Source organism: Sitophilus oryzae, unplaced genomic scaffold, assembly GCF_002938485.1.
Source record: "Sitophilus oryzae breed Bouriz unplaced genomic scaffold, Soryzae_2.0 scaffold_1443_pilon_pilon, whole genome shotgun sequence".
Lineage (NCBI taxonomy): Eukaryota > Metazoa > Arthropoda > Insecta > Coleoptera > Curculionidae > Sitophilus > Sitophilus oryzae.
The window spans coordinates 3868266-3891140 of NW_022146108.1; the positions used below are offsets into that span (position 1 = coordinate 3868266).

At 32.8% G+C, this 22875-nt stretch overlaps 1 protein-coding gene across 1 annotated transcript in view; it reads right to left on the reverse strand.

The window, feature by feature from the left end:
• The window catches only part of LOC115877339 (discoidin domain-containing receptor 2-like), a 172929-nt gene that overhangs the window by 74765 nt on the left and 75289 nt on the right, over positions 1–22875 (reverse strand). Inside the window, exons 5-7 of the mRNA XM_030893486.1 lie at positions 18958–19128; positions 18612–18745; positions 16852–17059 (exon numbers count right to left, since the gene is read on the reverse strand). Of these exons, the coding sequence (XP_030749346.1) occupies positions 16852–17059; positions 18612–18745; positions 18958–19128 (513 nt within the window). The remainder of the gene's footprint in view (positions 1–16851; positions 17060–18611; positions 18746–18957; positions 19129–22875) is intronic.

Sequence of the window (22875 nt, forward strand, 5' to 3'; positions counted from 1 at the left end):
AATAAAAAAATATACTATTTTTTCTCAAGAAAATGCATGATGGAGGTCACGTGCACATGCGCACTTATTAAGGTACCACCACTGCGATTCAGTTTAAAACGGAACGTAGATCCGTCTCCTCGTAAACGGACATCTTCGCAAATTTTGCCCATCTCTACACAAACCAAACTTAATCCTAATAAGTCGCCTGGCAAAATAAAAAAACAGGCGACGCTGCACAGCACCCATTTCCAACTTGCAAACGGAGTGTGTACGTGCCTTATCGCGCTCCGGAATCTGCAAAGAGCGACATGTTCCCCAACTCCACACCGCATGTAGAAATCTTTTATTGCCGGGGATTTACATAGCATACCATCCCGGCAAATTAAACGTAATATTTACTTAGGCTCTTCAGACTGTAGTAAATGGTGTTTTATTTCAAAAACGATTATTACACTTGGAAATTGCAACTTATCTGTTAAATTTAATTGGCTGAGATTTGGCATATTATAGCTGAGTCTGTGCCAACTGTTACTTCTTTATGCTGTATCTCAGAAACTACTTATCGTATAACTTTGGGAAATAAATTGTAATAAGTAAATCGGCCAAGAGAAATCGCTGGAAATTATTTTCAAGTTTGGAAAATGTCCGCTAGGGTGCGTTTCTGTGTTGGCCAATTAGAAAAGAAGTATTTTTCTCAAAAATATGCAGGTGCACTTTATTCAATGGTAAATTGGTAATTTTTTTGATATAGCGTATAGTATTTTTCTCTATCTTATAAAATAAAGTGGTGGGGAAAGCTTAAACTTGCGTTTATTAAAATAAGGATAACTCTGGTTTGGTTTAGCCGATTTAAACAAACTAGGGCTCTTTTAAAAGAGCTTTTCTTCCTTAATGATCTCCAGTATAAATTTTGTTTCCATAGATTTTTTCATGGTAGCTAGAGGGCGCTGTTTGACATCATAACAAATATTGAGCTTTTGTATAAAAAAAATTGAAAAGCAGGCTATGTTTCTTTTTGCAGAGTTAAAAAGTTTAATATAAAAAATAAAACTCTACCTCATAAAAACTTATATTAATGTCAACATTTTATTTTTTGGCTTAAAAGTGTACTATATTATTTTGTGGATTAATATTAAAATAAACTAATTTTGTATACATGTCCATTTGTAAACCTAGAAAGTAAATGTTTGTGTTTTAACAGTTGCCATTTTGTATACAAACAAACTGGTCCATAACATGCAAATAAATGGGTAATTCGTATTCAGGATATTTTTGAAATATAAACAGGAATATTATCTGGATAAAAATGTTATATTTTCATAAATAGATATACATATTTAAAATCTTTAAAAATATAGCTAAAAAACTTTTATATTATTTTTTTTTGTACACAAAGTAAATAAATAAAAACACCGTTTCGGGAGTTTTTTGGCGTTTGATCTGTGGGTTTTTCTCTGTCGAATAAAAAGAGAGAGAACACTTTACTGATGACGTGATCGAGAATTTATTGCCTGCGATCATTTTTACATTAAGATAAAGCTGGGAGATTTGAGATACACGGCACAAGCATCAAAGATGGCGAGTGGCTTCATTTAAAAGGCATAAAAAAGTCAGAGACATTTTGAGATTGCTGAACTTTTAATATTTACTTTCTAGGGTCTTCAGTTGATATTACTACATAAATATATTTATAGTGGGTGTTTTAAATTTGACTTTCGCCATTAAGATCTCAAAAACGTTAATAAATACAGAGTTGTTCTGTCAAATACAATGTTTGAATTCAAAACAGTTAAAACACTACAGGTATGTGGCGCCCCCTACAAATACGAGTCATATTGACTTCAAAATCAAATTTCTCATATCAAAAAACTCCCAGACAGCAATTTTCATCCAAATATTGCTACTTCAGAAATTATTTGAAAAAAATCGAAATAAAAATGAAACTTCTACACCCTGTATCTCCGAAACTAAAAATTTTACGACATACATTTATACGAACTTTTTTACTTATTTTTATCTGCAGAATACGCTGCCAAAATTTCCGGAACACAACTTGGACCACCCCTGTATATTTCTTTTCATTACTAGAATCAGAAAATTACAAAATTTATTATTAATACCAAATTTAATAATAGCCATTTTTGTTTTATGTCATTCAAAAAAATACCCATTTCACACACTTAGAGTGAGTATGGATCATATTACGTCTAACAACTGTGTTTTCTGTTCCAATTTGGCGAAGTTCAGCCGTATTGTGTGTCTTGCGGAAACTCCACCGCAAAGAAAATCTTCGGGAAATGCAAATTCGAGCTCGGGGAAAGCCCCGAGCTTGTTAGGGGGTTTATTAGCGTTTCGAAGTGGAGATCTAATTGTCGAGAAGAAGAAACTTGTCGATTTTTTTTCTTTTATTTTAAAGAAAAGTATAATTGGGAAGGTTTTCTCAGCGGAAAAGTATATAAAAAGAATTATATCTATATTATTTAGCGATTTTATAAGAATTTGTAAAAAACAATGACGTAAATATATAAGTTTACTAGTTGAAGCCTGGCGCATCCGCCACGACATCGACATCAGGAAAAAAAATACTTTTTATTTTTTTTAATTAAATGAAAAACAAAAAATCCGGCGACGACAGTTTTTAGAAGAGCCATTTAGCTATCTTTTAGTAAAAAAAGCAACTTTCTAGAGCAAGTCGTTACTTCAGTAGAGACGACACAGATAAACATTAGCATTTTATATATGTAGATTATAAAACTAGCTTTTTCCCTCGACTACGTTCGCGTGACACCTTGAATCGTTCATGAATTGATTTAAATGATTGTTTAACTCTTTATAGATAGATATAGTGAGCCTTACAAATGCACTATTTAAACTATGGTTTTAAGAGTTTTAGAGCTGTTCGTATTTCATATGAAAGTTAACAATTGTCGATTTTCTGGGTATTATACAGGGCGAGTCTTGAATAAGTGCAAATATTTTCAGGGCTGGTAGATCTCGATAAAAGAAACATATTTTCTCTTTACCGCTTTTCAAATAACTCCAAAATAACCGAGTTATTTTACTTTAAACATTTTTAAAAAAATATTTTTTGTATAAATTTTGAGAACCACAGGAGCTTTTCCTGATTTTCTGTCTGGTAAATTTATTCTACTACCTAGGTTGCCATATTATCAAGGAATTATGGTTTTTAACTAAAAACTAAAAAAGAAACTTATTAAAAAAAAATCCAAATTTTCCAAAAAAAAAATTCGCGAAAAAACTAGTTATAATCGTGTTTCTGGGGTCAAAATATACTACCGCTAAAAATAATTGCACTTATTTAAGACTCGCCCTGTATATCCTTTCAAAAAATCGATTTTGTTATTTTTGACTAAAGCCAAAGTCGAAATTTTGCAAAATCTCTCGAAAAACAAAAATAGTGAAATGATTATGTACCCTCTATGGATAGAACCCTATACTAAGGCCTGGCAAAGGTTAGTCTTGGGTCGAGATTTCCGTATGTACGAAGAGTACAATGCGTTTATAATGTACTGAACAAAGAGAGGACAGTAAACACGTTGCCAAACGTATGAAATAAACCGAGAAACTGTGCACATCGCTAAGAGACGTGGAAGGGACTATAGCAGATTTGTCGCACTTGACCGATCGACCCAATCAATACCTCTGTCAGTACTTCAAGTTCTAGGGAGAGGTGTACGTCATACGTTCAGCTACACGATTTAATTACGTCTCGTGATACTTTATTTGTTTATTTATTAACGAGTCGTTGTAATTTTCCCTATAGCTAAATTTTTTTTAAGTTTCAGCTAGAAACACTTGCATTTTTGGTAAAAATAAGTGGAATTGAGTGGGTGTTCGATAGTAGTCGCGCTATTAGAACTCTGAATTCAAAAATCGATATCTCGAAATCTATTAGAAATAATAGATTGTAGTTTTTTCAAGAACTTTGTTAATATTTCTGCTGTATTTTCTTTGTAGACAGTATGTGAAAACCAGAAGTACCTTATCACAAAAATGTGGAAACCTAAATACCTTATCAATAAAAAAGTTACACGATTGCTGAAAATTGCGTTGCTCTAAAAGTAAATGGATGGGTTGTTTAAAATTTTCGAATGGAAAAAACAACCTTATCGAATTTTTCTTATGTAAACATATTGTAAAAGATCCGATCTTCAAAATAAAAAAAAAATTTCAATATCTAAAGTGGTTCTTGAGTTATGGCCTGTTATGTGTTAAAAAGTTGAGTTTTTAAATTATCGCGATTACTGACGTTTTCTCGTTATAAAAAAAATGACACCCTAACGATATCCTTATAATTCCATTTCAGATGCTCAGAAACATGTCTAATGATTTTATCTAGTTATCTCTTGAAAAAAAAGTCTTTTAAGAATAAGCGGTTTGCGATCGTAATTTTACTTTACTTGATAGGGAAAGGCGTACCGGCAACGCCGCAACAGCACACCGTCGCATTTCTCTCACTCCGACTTAATAAGATCCCTATGCAATTTACTTCCACACATGTAAATGCCGACCCAAAAGTAACAGTTGCCAGCACGGTATATATATTATATAGCTCCGACAAATAAAGTTCTCAATTGAATATTTGAAGTTTTCAATTGTCGCTTTTCTTGATATACTCCATTTTTTTTTATTTTTCAAGAGCTCTAATACACTCTTTATAGATACGTTATTTTTTATTCCTAGAAGGATGATTTGAAGAAGAAATATTTCGTTTATATTATTGATATCACTAAATAAACGCTTGTATAAAATTTTATACTTCTAGATGTTATAGTAATGCATTTTCGTACAGCAAACTTGCATTCCCTATTCTACTCCCTAAAGGTATGAATTTCATAAATTCACTTTGTCCAAATAATTAACTCATGTCTTTTAAATGATCCTGTGTCCAGAGGTCACGAAGGTTTATATACATTTTTACTAACTTTACCCATTTGGTTGATAAATTTAAAAAACCTCTTCTAATTCTTTTTGTAGAATTTTATTTTTCTAGATCAGATAGTAAAGAATTTTCATACAACAAATTGTTCGACATAATTTTACACTCTAAGAGGACGAATTTCATAAAATCGCTTTACGTAGCTAATTCATTTGCAAACCGCAACCTCCTATATTTATTAATAACGGAGATACCGTATGATATCAACCAAAATGTGACACCCTGTACAGGGTGGGTCAAATTCGACGCCTTTAAAGGGAAACACCCTTTTCTATAGGAGATAGACGAAAAATATCGATATCTGTTACCGTTTCGGAGTTACGGGGTGTTTTTCAAAAATGTTTCATCAATTTTAACAAATTGCTGTAACTTTTTTGCTATGGAAAATTTTGTATTTTTATGAAAACATTTCCAAAGCATCTTTTTACCTAGAATTTAATAGTTTAAGTATATTTTTTTTAATTTAATAAGAGTTATCAACAGAAAAATTGATTTTTTATTTGGGATATCCTGTATATTTTTAATTAAATGAAAGGAAGTTAAAATTACCTTTCCAAAAATATAGCACACTTGATATTTTGTTATACTCCTCTTAGAAATACAGAATTTTTTAAAGTTCGCCACTTCTAAGTAGTAGGCTTTGGACCCTTTATTGATGATCTGCCTCTAATGGAACTCGAAAACACATTTTTCCAGCAAAATGAGGAAAAGTTATCAGCAAATTTTTGCAGCCAATTTCGAGAATAATTGAATAGCTAACCAAGATACCAGCCGTTGGCCATCGAGGCCGCCGAGCTTAGTGCCTATAGATTTTTACCTTTGCGGAAGAATAAAGGTTTTTATTTTAAAATTGCCCGTATAATCTAGACAAGAAGTAGAAGTACTTAGCGGTTATGCGAGGGTAACTTTCATCCCCACTGACTTAATGAATTCCGCGAGAAATGTTCCAAAACGGTCCCATCTGTCCATAACATAGACGTAGGTATATAATATGTCTTGGTTTGTTATTAATTTTTATTGTTATTAGATATAGTTTAAATGTGATGATGTTGTTAAATATTAATATCTCTCACTGTAAATATTATTTTTGTTTTAACAGCTACTACAAGGAAGAATTATTTTTGCATTACAGCCGGCGCAGTTCAAAGCCTATACTTATTCAAAGTGGGCGAATTTTTAAAAACTGTATACCTCGAAAGGGAATCAAGCAAAATATCAAGTATGCTATAGTTTTGGATCGGTAATTTTAAATTCTTTTCAATGAATTAAAAATATACAGGGTGTCCCATATAAAAAATCAATTTTTTGATAATTCTTAAATTGTTAATTTTAAAAAAATTATACTTAAACCATAATTCTACGTAAAAAGGTGCTCTGGAAATGTTTGCATAAAAATACAAAATTTTCCATAGCAAAAAAGTTACAGCGATTTGTTAAAAATGCACATTTTTGAAAAACACCCCGTTGCTCCGAAACGGTAACAGATATCGATATGCGGTTTTCACCATTATGTTTTTGATAAAAATTGAGCTCCAGACACCGATATTAGTTTGTGTCTATTTCCTATAGAAAAGGGTGTTTCCCTTTAAAAGCGTCCAATTTGACCCACCCTGTACAGACGATGCCTAATTTGGGTATTCCTTTTTACGTGTCACGTAAAAAGGACAAGTAAAATGTCACGTGTAGACAGGATTTTAGTCATATTCACTCGGTATAGAATTTGTTTAGTACTATTCAAGAAAATTCCCGTTAAAAATCGTTATAGTAAAAATTTAAAGCTCTATATCTAGCCGAAAAAAAAATTCTCAAACTATTCAAATAAGGATATTCTATTGAACGTATCCTTGAAAAATAAAGAACTGCGGTATGTAATACGTCGTCACAGTATCCCCGCAACATCAAAAACTCTTTTGCCGGTATAAATCGCAAATCGATAGTCATAAAAATAAAACACCTGTGAAGTTTAAATTTATTGTTACGCCACACTGAATATTCTATCCGTGATCATATATTTTACCGGAAAATACGCAAGATAAAAATAATATATGAGTATTATTTCCAGATATATACAAATAGTGTTTCGAAATCCTATTATTTTGTTTTCATTCTTCTTTAATAAAAAGCCCTTTTTGAGACGCTTTATTTAAAAAAAATCTAGATTACACTACCAGAAATCAACAGAAGAATTAAGTTAGCATGTAATGCTTATGGAAGAAAAAAGAAATGCAAATCTAGAATGCCACTTTATCTATTTATAGATTCACTTGAGGCTTAAATGAACCATCATCATCATCATTATTTTCAGCTTATTCAACCATTTCCAATTATAGTGTTTGAGATGAACCGTCCATCCGTCCATTTAAAAATAAAAATATTTCTTTATATTCACAACAATCAGTTTTTAAGACACTCTGTATACATAAATAAAATTATTTATTTTTAAAATATTATTCGCAAACTAGAGAGAGCGAAATCAGGCGACAAACAGAGATAATAGTTGTTAAATAATAGCTTTTAGACTATCATTCGAGACGCATTGATGTTATTTTGGTTCGTAAGTTTTGTGACAAAGAATGTTATTAAAGGAAAAGTAAATGTTTTACATTAATTAACTAGTGTTAACTAAAGAATATATTAAATTTTTCCTGTTGTGATTCTGTTCTAAAGCTTTTCTTGTATGTATTTAATGGAATCGATTATGCTGTGAATAATTTCAGTTTAAAAGTAATCTAAATAAAATCGTTTACTGTCCATTCGTGCCGATGTTTGTGGTTCAGTGTCAGAATAAGGGTCTTTTCGACCGTGCATGAGCGAATATCTTAGCTCGCAAAAGGGTAAACAGAAACAATAAATAGAATACATAATAATTTTTAGTTGAATAAATTGAATTGAAATTGAATTGAATTAAATAATAACTATAATCTATAAGATATTTGCACCAAACCTTCAACTTTAGTTTCTAGTTCCGCAACCAGGGCATTAATACCGATGAACGATATAAACGTGGCATGTTTTGAATGTATGATACTACAAACTTTGGTATGAGGACAATTTCTGTATTATTATTATTTGTCTTTTATTAAAGTTCAGGACAGCATAGTTAAATTCTCTGGAATAGTGATCAGGGTTTTCTCTGCTGTGCTCTTTTACTTGTGAATTCCAGGCAGAGTACGGCACTCCTTTCATTTCATTTAATAAAATAAGTAAAGCTATTTACAAATTTAGCGTTTTATTTACATAACCTATTCTCCTCAAATTTTCCAAAATATTTTTAACATCACGTAGGTTCCTTTATTTTATTTAAATTGTTTGTTATACAGTTGGGCAAAATATTACCTCTTCAACTTTGTTGACGACGCTGGGTTGTTACACTAAAGTGTAGTCTCCCTCATATTATATTTAGATATTCTCTTTGTAGTTGGGCCTGCTGTTGTCTATTGCTGGCTATGCGGGCCCAAGTTATACCTGCTAAGTTCCTAAATCATTGTCCCATCACAGGTTTGGTATTTTTCTAGGTCTCTTAGTTTCTCGAGGGTACCATGCTATAATTTTTGTGGTCCATCTGTCGTCCGTCCTTACCAGGTGTCCTGCCTATTGCCAATTGGGAGATCTGATTCTGTAGATGACATCTATTACTTGTGTCTTTTGTCGTATCAACTCTATTCTTTTACAGTTTTTTTTTTTGGTTATTCCCAGTATATTTCGTTCCATTGAATGTTCTCCGACCTTGTCTATATATTTTTATGAATATAGTATGAATTTTTAAAACAATTATAAATTTAAAAGACTTGACGTAATTGCATTTAGGAACCGGGAATAATTTAACTACGACTAGAAAGTAGATAACGTACACTGCATTTCGTAGCTTTTGGAAACGTCGAAGGCACAGGAAACACAAAAAAATGCAAATTTTTGTACAGAGGAGCGGGCGTTCGTTAGTGGAACTAGTTAAGTTTCAAAGTAGGAATTTAATTATAAAAATGTAAAAGAAGCCTTCCAGTTTTTTTCACCGGAAAATAAAGAAAAACTATGCTGGCAACAATCCAAATCACCACGAGAACAAAAAATTAAACTCAGAAATAAATAATCTATAGTGCATATGGTGTTCTTCATTATTTACAAAAAAAATTGTGTTTGCACCATGTGCGCATATTTGAATTGAAACTTCTTACTAACAGCTATTAAATTAAAGGATTTGAAGGATATGTTTGAAAAAGTGACATGTAATGCTGTTTTAATATAAATATTATTTTCAATTTATTTCTGTAATCCGTACATTTTCTGTTTCCTCAATAGCCTGCAAATTTTGTGGAATACCATCCAAAAGACATACTTTTATGCAAATGCCTAATAATGTTAACGCTTAAATTTATTTAAAGAGAGAAAAAATGTTGAACCTAACCAACAATTGGTATTTATAGTGGTTTACAGTAATTTTCTTAAATTATACGAATATTCTCGCTGATTATTGGTTTGAAATCAATATTGTCAAGACTTAAATATAGGCCAACTTGGGTTTACATCAAATTGGGAAAAATCATGTAAAATATAATTCTAGTAAACCAATTTGATGTGGATTCAAGGGAATCGTTCGCGTATACGTCGACCTGAATATGTTCTTATAATAAACATTGTTAATTAAACAATTAAAATCAGGTCGATGTAAGCGTGATATTTCAGGGCTAGCTCGTACTAAATATCGGTGCTGGAAATATACAAAGGAGATTTTTGAGCACGTACCCGCCGATAATTGGGACGAGCGGAGAAAATATAAAAAGGTACGCTGAAGAGAGTCGAGGAGTTAGTCTATCGATGTGAGTCGTATTATACAGTTAGTAATCCGCGTCATCAGTCCGTTAGCAGAAGACAGCGGTGACTGAAGATGTTCCTGTAAGTACTTAGTTAACTAAACCATTAAGTCTTGGCATTCCCCAAACTTGTATTATACTGTGAACTCTATGTTAAATAAATGTGTATTTTGTTCAATGGTTGTTTTGATTGAGAGAGAGAACCTGGTATAGCGACCCTAGCAAACAACCCCCAGCTAGGTCGCGACAATATGATAATGTCCTCCAATGAAAATTCGAGTTGCTTAACTCTAATAATTCTAATTCTGAGCTAGCAAGCTAGCTTATAACTCAAGAAAGGACCAATCTACGATATACATTAAAAACATAATTTTTACTTCATAAAAAATTTCAATCGAAAAAGTTAGTAATTATACTTTAATAAATAGTGGTTTTAATTAGCGTAGAAGTTTGTTTCTTTAATTTTAATGTAAGCATTCAGAAAGTCAAAATTAGTGGTACTGTTCAATTTGCGAAGTTTAAGTCTTTCGTCACAGATTGTCATTCTCTCTCTTATCCATGTTTATCACATGAAATGGAAATTTTGTGTCAAAAAAGTCCATCATATTTCTTACATCGTACGATTATTTTTTTCTTTTTACATACGGATCACCTTCATTACGTCTAAAGGATCGTACTTCCTTGTCTAATGTGGACGAATAGAGAAAGGCAAACATCGTATTTGTATTACCCGCTGAAATCGAACAAAACGAATCGCCGACTGTCAAAGTTGTCATTAAATTTTAACGACTCCGGTAGTTTCCCGTAAATTTTTGTGGGATTTTCTATGTTTATTTAGTTATTTATGGTTTAATTTGTGTTTAATCTGCCGTCCTGTTTCAGTGAAAAAGAACAACGGCTCATATTAAAAGTTATCGAGTATTTGAAACTCGAAAAAGATGCTGGAAAAACCCTTTTACCTGTGTCGGCTGTTTACGATGTAATTGGACAACTACCGAGTTAATATTTTGTAACTAAATCGAAAATATTCACGTGTTTTATAGAGAACATCGGAGGCTTTAAGAATTTCATGCTCCACTGTGCAAAGAATACGTTCCAGAGGAATCGTAAAAGATAAAGAACAAAAAGCAGCAAAACAAGTCGCAACATTCGTTTGTCCCATGGAATTCCTGCTTATAAGATCCATGAACATATTATTAGAGGACGTATTTATTCATTGTATACTGCGGGCAAGCTAAAATAAATTTGTCATTGTTTAATATTTTGTTATTAAATTTGTTATTGTTATACTCTGTTTTTTTTCTCAGGTAAGATTTCGACAGACGATGACAGAAGAAAAGCAGATGACGTCCCATACCAATCTATTTATTTTACTAAAAAAAGTTTCTAATAATTTTTAAGTTATCTATGGATGGGTTTAAATATAAATCCGTCATGCGTCGTGTCTTGTTGTTTTTAACCAGTTTTATTGGTTTATTTAAAAAATGACAGATCGTATTTCAATTTTATTGGTTTGACGGAACGATGAACGACAAACGGACGCCGATGCGTATGAACTCGCCTTTAGATTTTTGTCATTTTTGACGCTTGTCAAAGTCTTGCCAAATTCTAGGTTATAATTTTGTGTCAACTTTTGTTAAATACCCTGCGTTTTGGAATATGATGCATTTTGATTCGTATTATTACGTGTGTTTTGTGTCTTTTGAAGTCAAGTGGAGGAAAAATCGAGTGAAAATTAACTGTAGACCCAGAGCACAGTTTATGGTTAATACTCGCTGCCAGGGCAGAAAGTCTTATACACCAATGAAGTTGCTATCGATAAAGTTTGTATACCATTTCGTCGTAGATAAGTGCATCTTGTATATGGTAGAAGGATCAAACTAAACACATACTAAAAACTGGAGTAGCTGTAAAATATCGATATCACACGATAGGTAAATAATGGATTTTAGTACTGCAGAAAAATAATGTCAAAAGGTACTGGTTTAAAAAAATTAAGATTAAAGTTAATTAATCAACCTTTAAGGTATAAAATTTGGTAGGTATTATTATTAATAAAATAGTTTGTTTTATTTACCTATGTTGTTTTATTTATTCCTGTGGAATATTACAAATTTGTATTTGTACATAAGTTATATTGATAAAATAATCATAAATGCGGGTAGTTTCATAAAGCTTGAAAGTAAAAAATAGTTCTTTTTTATATTTTTTTGGTATGTAGTGTCTTGTTCTTGTTTGTTTTGTATTAAGACATACCGTTTTCATTAAATAAAATAACTCGATTACATTTGTTCAGTTTTATACAGTTTTTTTCACAATATTTTGAAATAATCACTTGTCATCTTGTCAATCAAATTTTAAATATTTCCTGCTATGCGTTCCAGTTGTACCAACTTATTTCTTTGTAAAATAAAATAAACTACTTTGAAATTAAAATGACAGACACATCTATCACTGTTAAGGATCTTCTCGTTGGACAGACTATAGTTTACAACCAGAGATATAAACTCATGGACCAAGTCAGGAAATACGTGAAAACCAATATGGCGCCGGAAATGATGACGAAAGTTTCAAACTTCGCAAATTGAACAGTAGACATTATGAGGTTCTGAATTAAACTTAAAGCTTCGTTCAGAACCTCGCAATCAGTGGAATAAATTAGTGGTTTCAATTAGCGTAGAAGTTTGTTCCTTTAATTTCAATGTAAGCATTCAGAACGTCAAAATTAGTGGTAGACACTTTCAATTAGTAGAAAAACTTATCAAACTTTTAACTTTTCCACTAATTATACTTCAAAATTTGAGAGAAATGTCATTTTGGTCTTTGATTATCTTCCATCAAGAGAAATTGTGGTTAGAAATCAAAAGTTGATTGTTTTATAAACTAAATACTAGGCTTTCTCTATGGATACAACTGACTAACGCAAGCTGTTGCTAGGATATCCTATTAATTTTAATTGTGTTTTTTAAGCATTGTGAATGATCGTAAATTAAAAATTATAAAGTATAATTGAAACCACTAATTGCGAGGTTCTGAATGAAGCTTAACTGTTAAAATTAATGAAATAATTAAAAGCACCAAATAAAAAGACACTAAAAAGCGTGACCCGGTAAGGTTTCCGGCTAGTTCGAACATTTTCAAAACGGAAAAACAAACAATATTTTTTTTTCGGTTATTTTTGAGGCGGCTAGCAATGAAAAAATTGCGGCCATATATCGCTCGGCTTTTGCCTTTAAAAAAACTTTTCGGCGTTGCGTGCAAAACGTTTGTGTTTGGCAATGGTCGGTCGCTTTTAAAACCTCTCTGGCAATGCAAACAAGGTCCGAAACGTTTTGAAAAGAATCATAGTTTTTTCGGAGTAATATAGAATTATTTTGCTTCCTTTAATCAAAGTTATGGAGCTTGAGTAATAATTTTTAACAAATCATTTGAGATGAACCGCCTATTTAAAAACAGACATATTTCTTTAAATCCAAAACATTCAGTTTTAAGACACTCATATTTTTAAAATATTATTCACAAACTAGGGATAGGGAAATCAGGCGACGACCAGAGATAATAGTTGTTAAATAATAGCATTAGACTGCCGACATTTGCTGTCCTCCTTTCACGCAGTTGAGCAACTCTGAACTGTTCAAGAACGCGATGCTCTCACTCCATTCAATTGAGTCATAAAGTTCCAGAACTGTTCCGCGCTATATGGAGGCACGAGGCTATCGCGCACAGCTCCTTTCAGAACTAGTGATGGGTTGTTATTTAACTATCTGTTATTTTATAACAATTATTTATAAATAACATAACGCAACCGTTACTACTTCTAAAAAATAACAGATATAAAGTAACGACACGTAGAGATCGGCCGCTCGTGAAACGAAAAACGAAGTCGGCGCTCTGCATCACCACGAAATTCTATGCTGCTCGAAGCAATTCTAAAAAACAACTAGTATGGATGGAAAACATGTTATTTCGTCAACCATCGATACAGGCGGCGAGACAACGGACAACGGAGTGGGGAAAGCGCTACGGCGAACGTAGCTGCTTCGGTCGATACCGTCGATGGTCGTATTTACAACAGCTTAAAAATAATAGGATATAAAAGAAGCAGGTTTTTTGAAACAGTTGCGGGCATAACGCCTGGCGGTGGAGATAACAGGTGTGGGAAAGGAACGCTGCTGCATCAGTCGATTGTCGATGGAGGCTCGCAACGGGTTGGAGAAGCAGTCATTTTAGATATGTTGTTTTTCAACCTGTTACGAGCATAACAGGGCGGTGGTCGAGATAATCGGTGTGGGAAAGGAACGCTGCTGCATCGGTCGATTGTTGATGGAGGTTCGAAACAGGTTGGGGAATAACGCCATCAGTTGTTTCAGATACATTCTGTTTCAACCTGTTACGAGCATAACGGACGGAGGTCGAGATATTATGGCGCTGTATGTTTCAGTATTTACTTATTAAGTTTCAATATTTAGGTATTTATTTATTCTGAAAAATTTTCAGAATATTTTAAGATTTTTTAAAAATGTATACAGGGTGTTTTGAAAAATCTGGTCATTGATAATCACGATCCTGCTTAAAGCCCTTGACGTAAAAAGCTGATTTTTGGAAAACGGATTGACTTTAGTGTGTAGAGGTTCGATAAGAAGGGATTTTTCGAAACTCGAATTCTAAGGAAAACTCAAATATTAGAATATTTTTTATTTAAAAACCGGTGAGTTTTTCGGAAAAACTCTTAAAACACGTATATTTTATTATGTTGTTTTACATATTTTAAGATTTTTTAAAAATATATACAGGGTGTTTCATAAAATATGACCATTGAGTAATATTCTGCTTAAACTGCTGGGCGTTTAAAGCTGATTTTTTGCAAACGGATTGACTGTGGGGTTGAGGTTCGATAAGGAGGGGTTTCTCGAATCTCAAATTCCAACAGGGTGAAAACGCCCCTCAAATATTACAATATTTGTTATTTAAAAAACGGTTAGTCTTTCGGGAAAACGCCTGGACACGCATAATTTATTTTGTTTTTTTTACATATTTTGAATTTTTTAAAAAATCATACAGGGTGTTCCAAAAAGTTGAGTAATTGATTAACCACGGTTCTGCTTAAACTGCTCGACGTTAGAAAGCTTATTTTTGGCAAATGCGAGAAAATTTTATCCAGTTTGTATGTTAATGGAAATTCTTGTTTTGCTTTATCATCACCATTTGAAATTATTAATTCGATGCGAACAAAGTCGCGGGTACACGCTAGTTTAAGTGTAAAATTAATTCGAACTCTAGTGTGTAGTTGGTTTACTTATGAAGAATATACTACATATTTTCTTATATTGCTATTTTTTTACCGCAAATGGTAAAATCATAACTAAGAGCTTCTCGCCCGTCGAGTGATATGCACCCTGTACACTGCTACGCAATTCAGGATCTACGTGGATCGAGGGGCAGGGCGTAGGTAGACCGCAATGTGTAGGTATAGACGAGTGGCGGAATTTTGGTTTTTTATATCGCAATTTGTAAACAGCGCTTATTTGTAAACAACGAACGTTTTTAGAGAGGTATTTTAGATAACAATCGATATTTAGAAATGTTTTGACACCCTGGAAATACTACCACCGAGCACGTCATTGTTGCAACTTGCAACTGCGTTAATACGCCTGGCGGTGACCGTCTCATACTGTTTCAGATATTTAGCAGTAAAATATAAAAACCTGTTATTTTTAAGCTGTTATTTTAAGCTGTTTTTTATAAATAACTATAACAGTTTCAACTGTTATCTAAAAATAACAGTTTTGCCCATCACTATTCAGAACCGTTCTCGAGTAGCCCCAGGGCGTAAAGCCCGGAACTCGAGGTTCGCGAATGGAGGACAGCAATTGATGTTATTTTGGTTCGTAAGTTTTGTGACAAAGAATGTTATTAAATGTTTTCTTACCAATTAACTAGTGTTTATTAAAGAATATCTCTCATTTTTCCTGTTGTGATTCTGTTCTAAAGCTTTTCTCTATTTATGTAATCTGGCAAAGATAATATATAAACATGTGTATGTATTTAATAGAATCGATTATGCTGTGAATAATTTCAGTTTAAGTAATCTAAATACAATCATTTACTGTCTATTTGTGCCGATGTTTGTGGTTCAGTGTGAGAGTAAGGGCCTTGTTGAGTGTACTAAAATTTTCAACCGTGCATGGGTAAATATCTTAGCTCGCAAAAGGGCAAACTAAAACAATCAGTAGAATAACTTATGATCTAAAGATATTTGCACCAAACCTTCAACTTTAGCTTCTAATTCCGCAACCAGGGCATTAATACCTACGGGTGGGGACCCGTTAAACTAACAAAAATTCTTCAGTTTTGAACGATATAAATGTAGCATGTTTTGAAAGTACGATACTACAAACTTTGGTATGAGGACAGTTTCTATATTATTATTTCTCTTTTATTAAAGTTCAGGACAGCATAGTTAGATTCTCTGGAATAGTGATGGGGGTTTTCTCTGCCGTGCTCTTTTACTTGTGAATTCCAGGCAGAGTACGGCACTCCTTTCATTTCATTCAATAAAATAAGTAAGGCTATTTACAAATTTAGCATTTCATTTATATAACCTATTCTCCTCAAATTTCCCAAAATATAGCTTCTGTCGAGGTATATCCGAGGTAATCACAATAAAAAATATTTTTAACACAACGTAGTTGTTCAAAATATTACCTCTTCAACTTTGTCTTTCAGTACATTTTATTCGATATGACCAAATCATAGGTTGGTAACTTAGGGTATGTTGACATTTGCCTGGGTTTGAATAGCTACCTGTTCAATTTTAATTTAAAAATATATGATAGATGCAAGATCTTTTTCTTAAATTAGTTAAAAACAGATTGTCCAAATTAGCTCAAATTTGCCACTTGTATTCAGCATACACATACATTTAAAACAACTATTTACGACTTGGCTATAAAATCAACAATATTTGGACAATAAAAAAATAAAAAAAATTGTATGGCATTTCTTATCTCCAATGGACTATGCACCACCCAGTATACTGTCAAATGATACTTTATGACTATGACGAACCTAAATTAGAAAGATCATAAAAATATGACTTACCGGATTCGAAAATGACTTCACTGAGCATCATCAACTGGTCGGCGAAGAATAACCTCACTTTGACGTAACGTCCCACTCGATGATGAAGACCAATGGACACATTCCTAGCATTTTCAGTGATTCGATCTGAGTTGTGCACGTAGGTTAGAATGGGACCGTTATAGAATCGACCACCGATGCTGAACAGAATTTTTGCTTTGGAAAAGACCTAGGAAACAAAGTTAAAAATGATAAAATCATATACTTCGAGAAATTTAAAAAAAAGTGTAATATAGATAATAGGGTGGGTCAAAAAAATTGACTATTTTTTTTATTCCACAAGGGTAGATTAAATGATACTTTAACAGCGAGGATAGGTTAAAAACTTTATTTGTTCTCGTACGTTTTTAATTGTTTCCATTTTTAAAAATTTTTTTATTCCTTTTCATAAGTTATTCGGGATTTAAATGGAAGTAGTTTGGATATGGCGTTTGTCGCCTCAGCCTGAATATCTGTTGGTAATTTACTTATTTCGTTTTGAGCCATTTCTGGCTCCAATTCGATCAGCAATCGACACGAAAGAGAATTAAAAAATATTGACTCAAAACTGACAACTAAAGAGACAGCTTTATTTATTTGTCAAATTACATAGAAACCAACGCCAACCCAGCACAATATTTTTTTTTACTCGTAATAAATTCCTTGAAATAATAATTTCTGAATATTTTTTAAAACGTAACTCGCTATGGAAAAAAATATTGTTTTATATCACGACGATAAAATTGCATTATCGTCATAAAATACCATTTATCGTCTTGTATAAAAAATAACAAAAAGTATTTTTTACTTTTAATAATCTAGTAATTTTAGTTTAGCCTCCAAATATACCAATCTCATTTAACTACTTCGCATCTACTGACATTTGCCTGAAACGGAAACTTGGCTAAATGGAGGAGCCGAAAACAAATATTGAATTACGAGTTACAACTAGTCGGAAATTCCAAAGTTCTTCGTCTTCTTCTTCGTTTGTTCGCTGTTTGTGTTTAAACTGTTCGAATGATTCGAATAAATTTGGCGAGGACGCTGCATTCCGATAGAGCGACCTGCTAATTAAGAGGAGAAGCTGTGTCGGATGGACCAACATTGGCATAACAAGAGAGAAAGTTATTTTAACGAATACCCTAATCATAACAGTGCGTATAGTCTATCTAACGACAAAATCCTTGATAGTGATAGATGTTTCATTCGTTTTAATTTCAATTCTCGCGCTGGTTAGTTTGGTGACAGTTAAAACCGAATTTTTCAGGAACTGGGTTCCGTAATAAGACAACTTTCAGGAAACCGATAGAAACGGAACATAAAACCATAATCAAGGTAAGCAACGGAATACACCCTTTATCTTCCAAAGAAACAAGTTGGTGCAGTTGGAACAAATAGCATGAAATCAATATATTTAAAATTTGCAATGACTAAAGAATACTAGGACATGTAAAGCCCATATTATACGGGCTGCAGCAGAATTTGTGACCTTAAACGCCATTTTTTTGGAAGTAACGAATGAGTCATCAGCAACAAAATTTTAGCGATTTTTAATAGTTTGTGTGTAGTGAACTTTGTATAAACTTTATTACAATGGTGATTAGTTGTTCAACTTTAAAGTGTAAAAGCCGCAGCGATAAGGAAGAGCCGGGGGTAAATAAACGATTCATAGGTAAATAAACACAGTCCACTTCACCTTTTTAGCGTTTTCTTAGTTATACTGCAAGAAAAAAATATTTTACCTGCACGTTTCTGGAAAACATGTTGTTTGTGTAGAGATGAACTTTAGAGAAGTTTCTCACTTGGTCAAACTCGAAGACCAGTTCAACGTAACCGTTGGAAAAAGAATCATTTCTCCATGACGTCCATCCATTTCCTATAAAAAGAGTCAACAATAAAGATATGTTCTAGCAAGAAAAAAAGTTATTCTACTAAAAAAAAATACAATAACAACAAAAATAAGCCTGTATGTAATAGGTAAAAATAAGCCTGTATGTAATAGGCATAAAAGCTTGCGAAACTTGAAAATAAACTAAATATCAAAAATATACTTACTAAAATAATTGTATTAAATTGAAATATAATAACCTTTTCCGTATCCAATATCCAATCTAAAGTTGTCCAAGCCAACTTCTCCGTCAACTAGTCTTCCAAGGCCATTAAATAACACTCCTTGGGACCGATGACCGTCATAGCTGCTGTCATATAGTCCTTGAGTTGTGTCAGAAGAAGCAGGAGCACTGTACGATAGAACACCATCTGAAAATAAATAAGTAGTGAATAACAGTAAGACTGGTTTGGTGATGAATATTGATTGTTAAGTTCTTTTATATTCAAAGTGATCTTAGTACGACTATTAAGGCGGCCACAGACCTCGTTGTTTTTTAGCAATGTATGTGTATGTGTATTTGCATACACATACACCGTAACAAAACGGAACGTGTCGATTTACTTGCAGTGGCGGCAGCGATAGATACACTAAATGTAAAAAAGAAGAAAAATAGAAAAAAATGGGCTAAAGATTGGTTATTTAAAAGATACCAGAATCACTCATCTTCTTTAATTCCTTCCGAAAAATGCTATGAAATGAGTCTGTTGTTTTTACACTTTGTAGAGAAGCTTATCTTCCTCCATGGTACAAAGAAAACAAGGTATGATCGATAGCGGCTCCAATGTCGTTAAGTTTGCGCATACCACCTGTGACGTCATACGCCATACAAAAAAATATCCATATTGTTCAATTGCCACTAATAAAAAAAACCTAAAATAGGGAAGAATTAGGACATAATCCCAAAAGTTATGTTTTGACATCGAGCTTGACATATGAAAAATTATTTTCACATTTTGACACAATCAAATTTCACACATGACACAATCTGTTTGACAATTTGAAATTGGCGCGCAAAACTTGCCGACCAATGGGCCGTTTATCACCTGTGACGTAGTGACTAACCTGCGCAATATCATACCTTGTATTCTTTGTATCATGATCCTCCTCCTTCATTTTTTCAAGTAGAGTTTTGTAAGTTTTATTTTTTTGTCGCGATTTTTGTAATAATCAGTATTAATTTTCCATAACCAGGCAAGTACCTATAGCCAACGTCTAAAAACTGAATTAAAAACTCTTTATTTAAAATTAATAATCTCCATACCAATGAGACAATAACAAATAATAAATGCAACATGTACAGGGTGTCCCACTAAGAATAGCTCTCGGCTGTATCTCGGAAAGTATTAGCCGTAGCGGCTGCGGAAAAAAATATTTATAACTAAAGGGGCTATGAGAAATTGCTGGAAATTATTTTCAAGTTTGTAGAACTACCGCTAGGCAGCAACTGCAACAAAAAATAAGACAATGGAGTTTTTACACAATTTTCCCTAGATAAGGTGTACTACAAGTAACAGCTTCATAATCTTCAGTAAATTTTGAATATTTTTTGTTAGAGCCATTTTCTCCTATCTACCAAAATAAAGTGGTGGGGGAAGGTTAAATCTGTTTTTATTTGAATATTAATAACTCTGGACTGGATGATCGGAATCCAACAAACGAGGGCTCGTTTTAAAGAGCGTTTCTTACTATATATTGTACCATATAAACAATAATAATAAGCTTTTGAACGTAGACGCTAGGGGGCGTTGTCTTACAATTTAACAAACATTGCGCGTTTTCTCAAAAAAATTAAATGCAATAGTATATGTTATTTTAGCTGATCGGAAAGAGTAGAAAAAGCTTAAAAAGTCGGCGAAAACCGCATCTTGATATCTTCTTTCAAACCGAAGATATTAGCAAAATTATATTAAATACCAAAAAATAAGCTTAATTACCTTATTTTTATAACACAGTATCAGTAGCCCTCTTGATTATGCCCATTCTAACAAAAAAGAAGATAGAAACAGTTAATTTATTTTAAAATCGACGAAATACCAGAATACCATAATACCAGAGGTATTAATATCTAATAATTAAGATATTAATAACAGTGGACAAGAAACGATAATTCAGTGAAGTCATGGTAGGCTTTGGTTTGGAAAAAAGTTGCTTTTGACGCAATAGTATAAACGTCAAATTGTTAATAGATCAACATTTTGATAGTTTAAGCAGCGTTTTTTATCTTTTGATTGCTTTTTCAAAAAAGGCCAACAACTTCAACTACTTCAAATAATAAAAGCAATAAAAAACGCTGCTAAGGCTATCAAAATGTTGATCTAATAACAATTTGACGTTTATACTATTACGTCAAAAGCAACTTTTTTCAAAAGTCTACGATGACTTCACTGAATCATCGTTCTTGTTCACTGTTATTAATATCTTAATTATTAGATATTAATATATCTGGTATTATGGTATTCTGGTATTTCATCGATTTTAAAATAAACTAACTGTTTTTATCTTATTTTTTGTTAGAATGGGCATAATCAAGAGGGCTACTGATACCGTATTGTAAAAATAAGTTAATTAAGGGCTTATTTAAAATTATTTCCAGTAATTTCTCATAGCCTCTTTAGTTATAAATATTTTTTCCGCAGCCCCTACGGCTAATACTTTCCGAGATACAGCCGAGAGCTATTCTTAGTGGGACACCCGGTACACCTGCACCAATGTGAAAGATCGCCGATTAAAAAGTAACGGCACACATATTAGCAGTTTTCACGAAAATGGATGAACCGACGATTCAGATTTCAAGCAAAGGCAGAAATTTTCACCGACGGTGATGATATCCATGTTGTGCCACAGACTATCAGTTTTAACCGTCGTTGTTAATCGCGGCGATTAAAAATGACAAAAAAGAACGAAGTCTGTGGGGTCCTTTAAGTAGAGATTTGTTTTTTAGGGAATAAAAGAATCTGGCTATACAATATTACTTTTGTATAGAAAGAGAAAAACTTCTAGAAGTTTTTCTCTTTCTATACAAAAGTAATATTTTATGTAGATTCACAATAGAGAAAGAGAAAAACTTCTAGAAGTTTTTCTCTCTTTCTCTATTGTGAATCTGATTGAGTTACTTTGTGAATTGAGATGATTGAGAAAAGAATCCACCTGTCTATCGGTTCCATTCCATATTATAAAGGTATAGTCAACATATCGAAGCCAGATTTCGGGTTTGACGACTTCGGTTTGACGACTTCAAACTTCTTCACGGGTAAATGCTCGTTTCTAGTTTACAAGTTCAGTAGTTTTAGGAGTTTAGTTCCCACTTGATAACGGTCAGTGATAATTCTGACCAAAACGTTGTGTAAACAAAATAAATAAAGACAATTGTCCGAAATACTTTTACTTTCCATACTTAATTAAGGTACAAAAAAAACAATTTTTGGTAGTAACATGTAAGTAGGAGATTTAATAAAACTTCTCCAGGATTGATATAATCAGACATTGGGAATTTCCGGCGTTTAACCCTTAATCTAGGCTACTAGACATATTTCACTGGAACAGACGTACATAATTCGAAGCCTGAGAGCGTTTTGCAGTCGTATCGTTATAAGCCGGATAAGGGTAAGTTCCAATTAATCCGAGACGTCTTCCAGATGGCCCGACGCTTTACGCTGGAAAGGTCGTCGCTTAAGGATGCGGTTACACGGCGCGCCAACTGACCTTTGTGTGAACGCGACCTTATGTGGATGAAAAATTAAGTGATTTGTTATTGTCGGAGGTTTTTTTGAATCCCTCTATCTGTTCTATATCTTTAATTTTTTTCTAGATATTTTTCTTATTTTAGGTAGATATAGATGGAGGAGGTTGTTTACCACCGCGACCTTAAAGATCTATTCTGTTCGTTCCCTTTTTAGCTAGATCTGTTGCTTTTTCATTGCCTTATACTCCTTGGTGAGCAGGCACCCAGAGTAGGAGGACTTCATTTTCTTTGCCTACTTTTGGGTAAAATAATAGACATGGATAAAAGATACTAACAAATAGAATTATATTATTTTGCATTGCTTTAGGAGGAATAATGCCATTGTTAATTTAAATTTACACAAAAAATATTCTTCTAGATTGACTACCTTTAA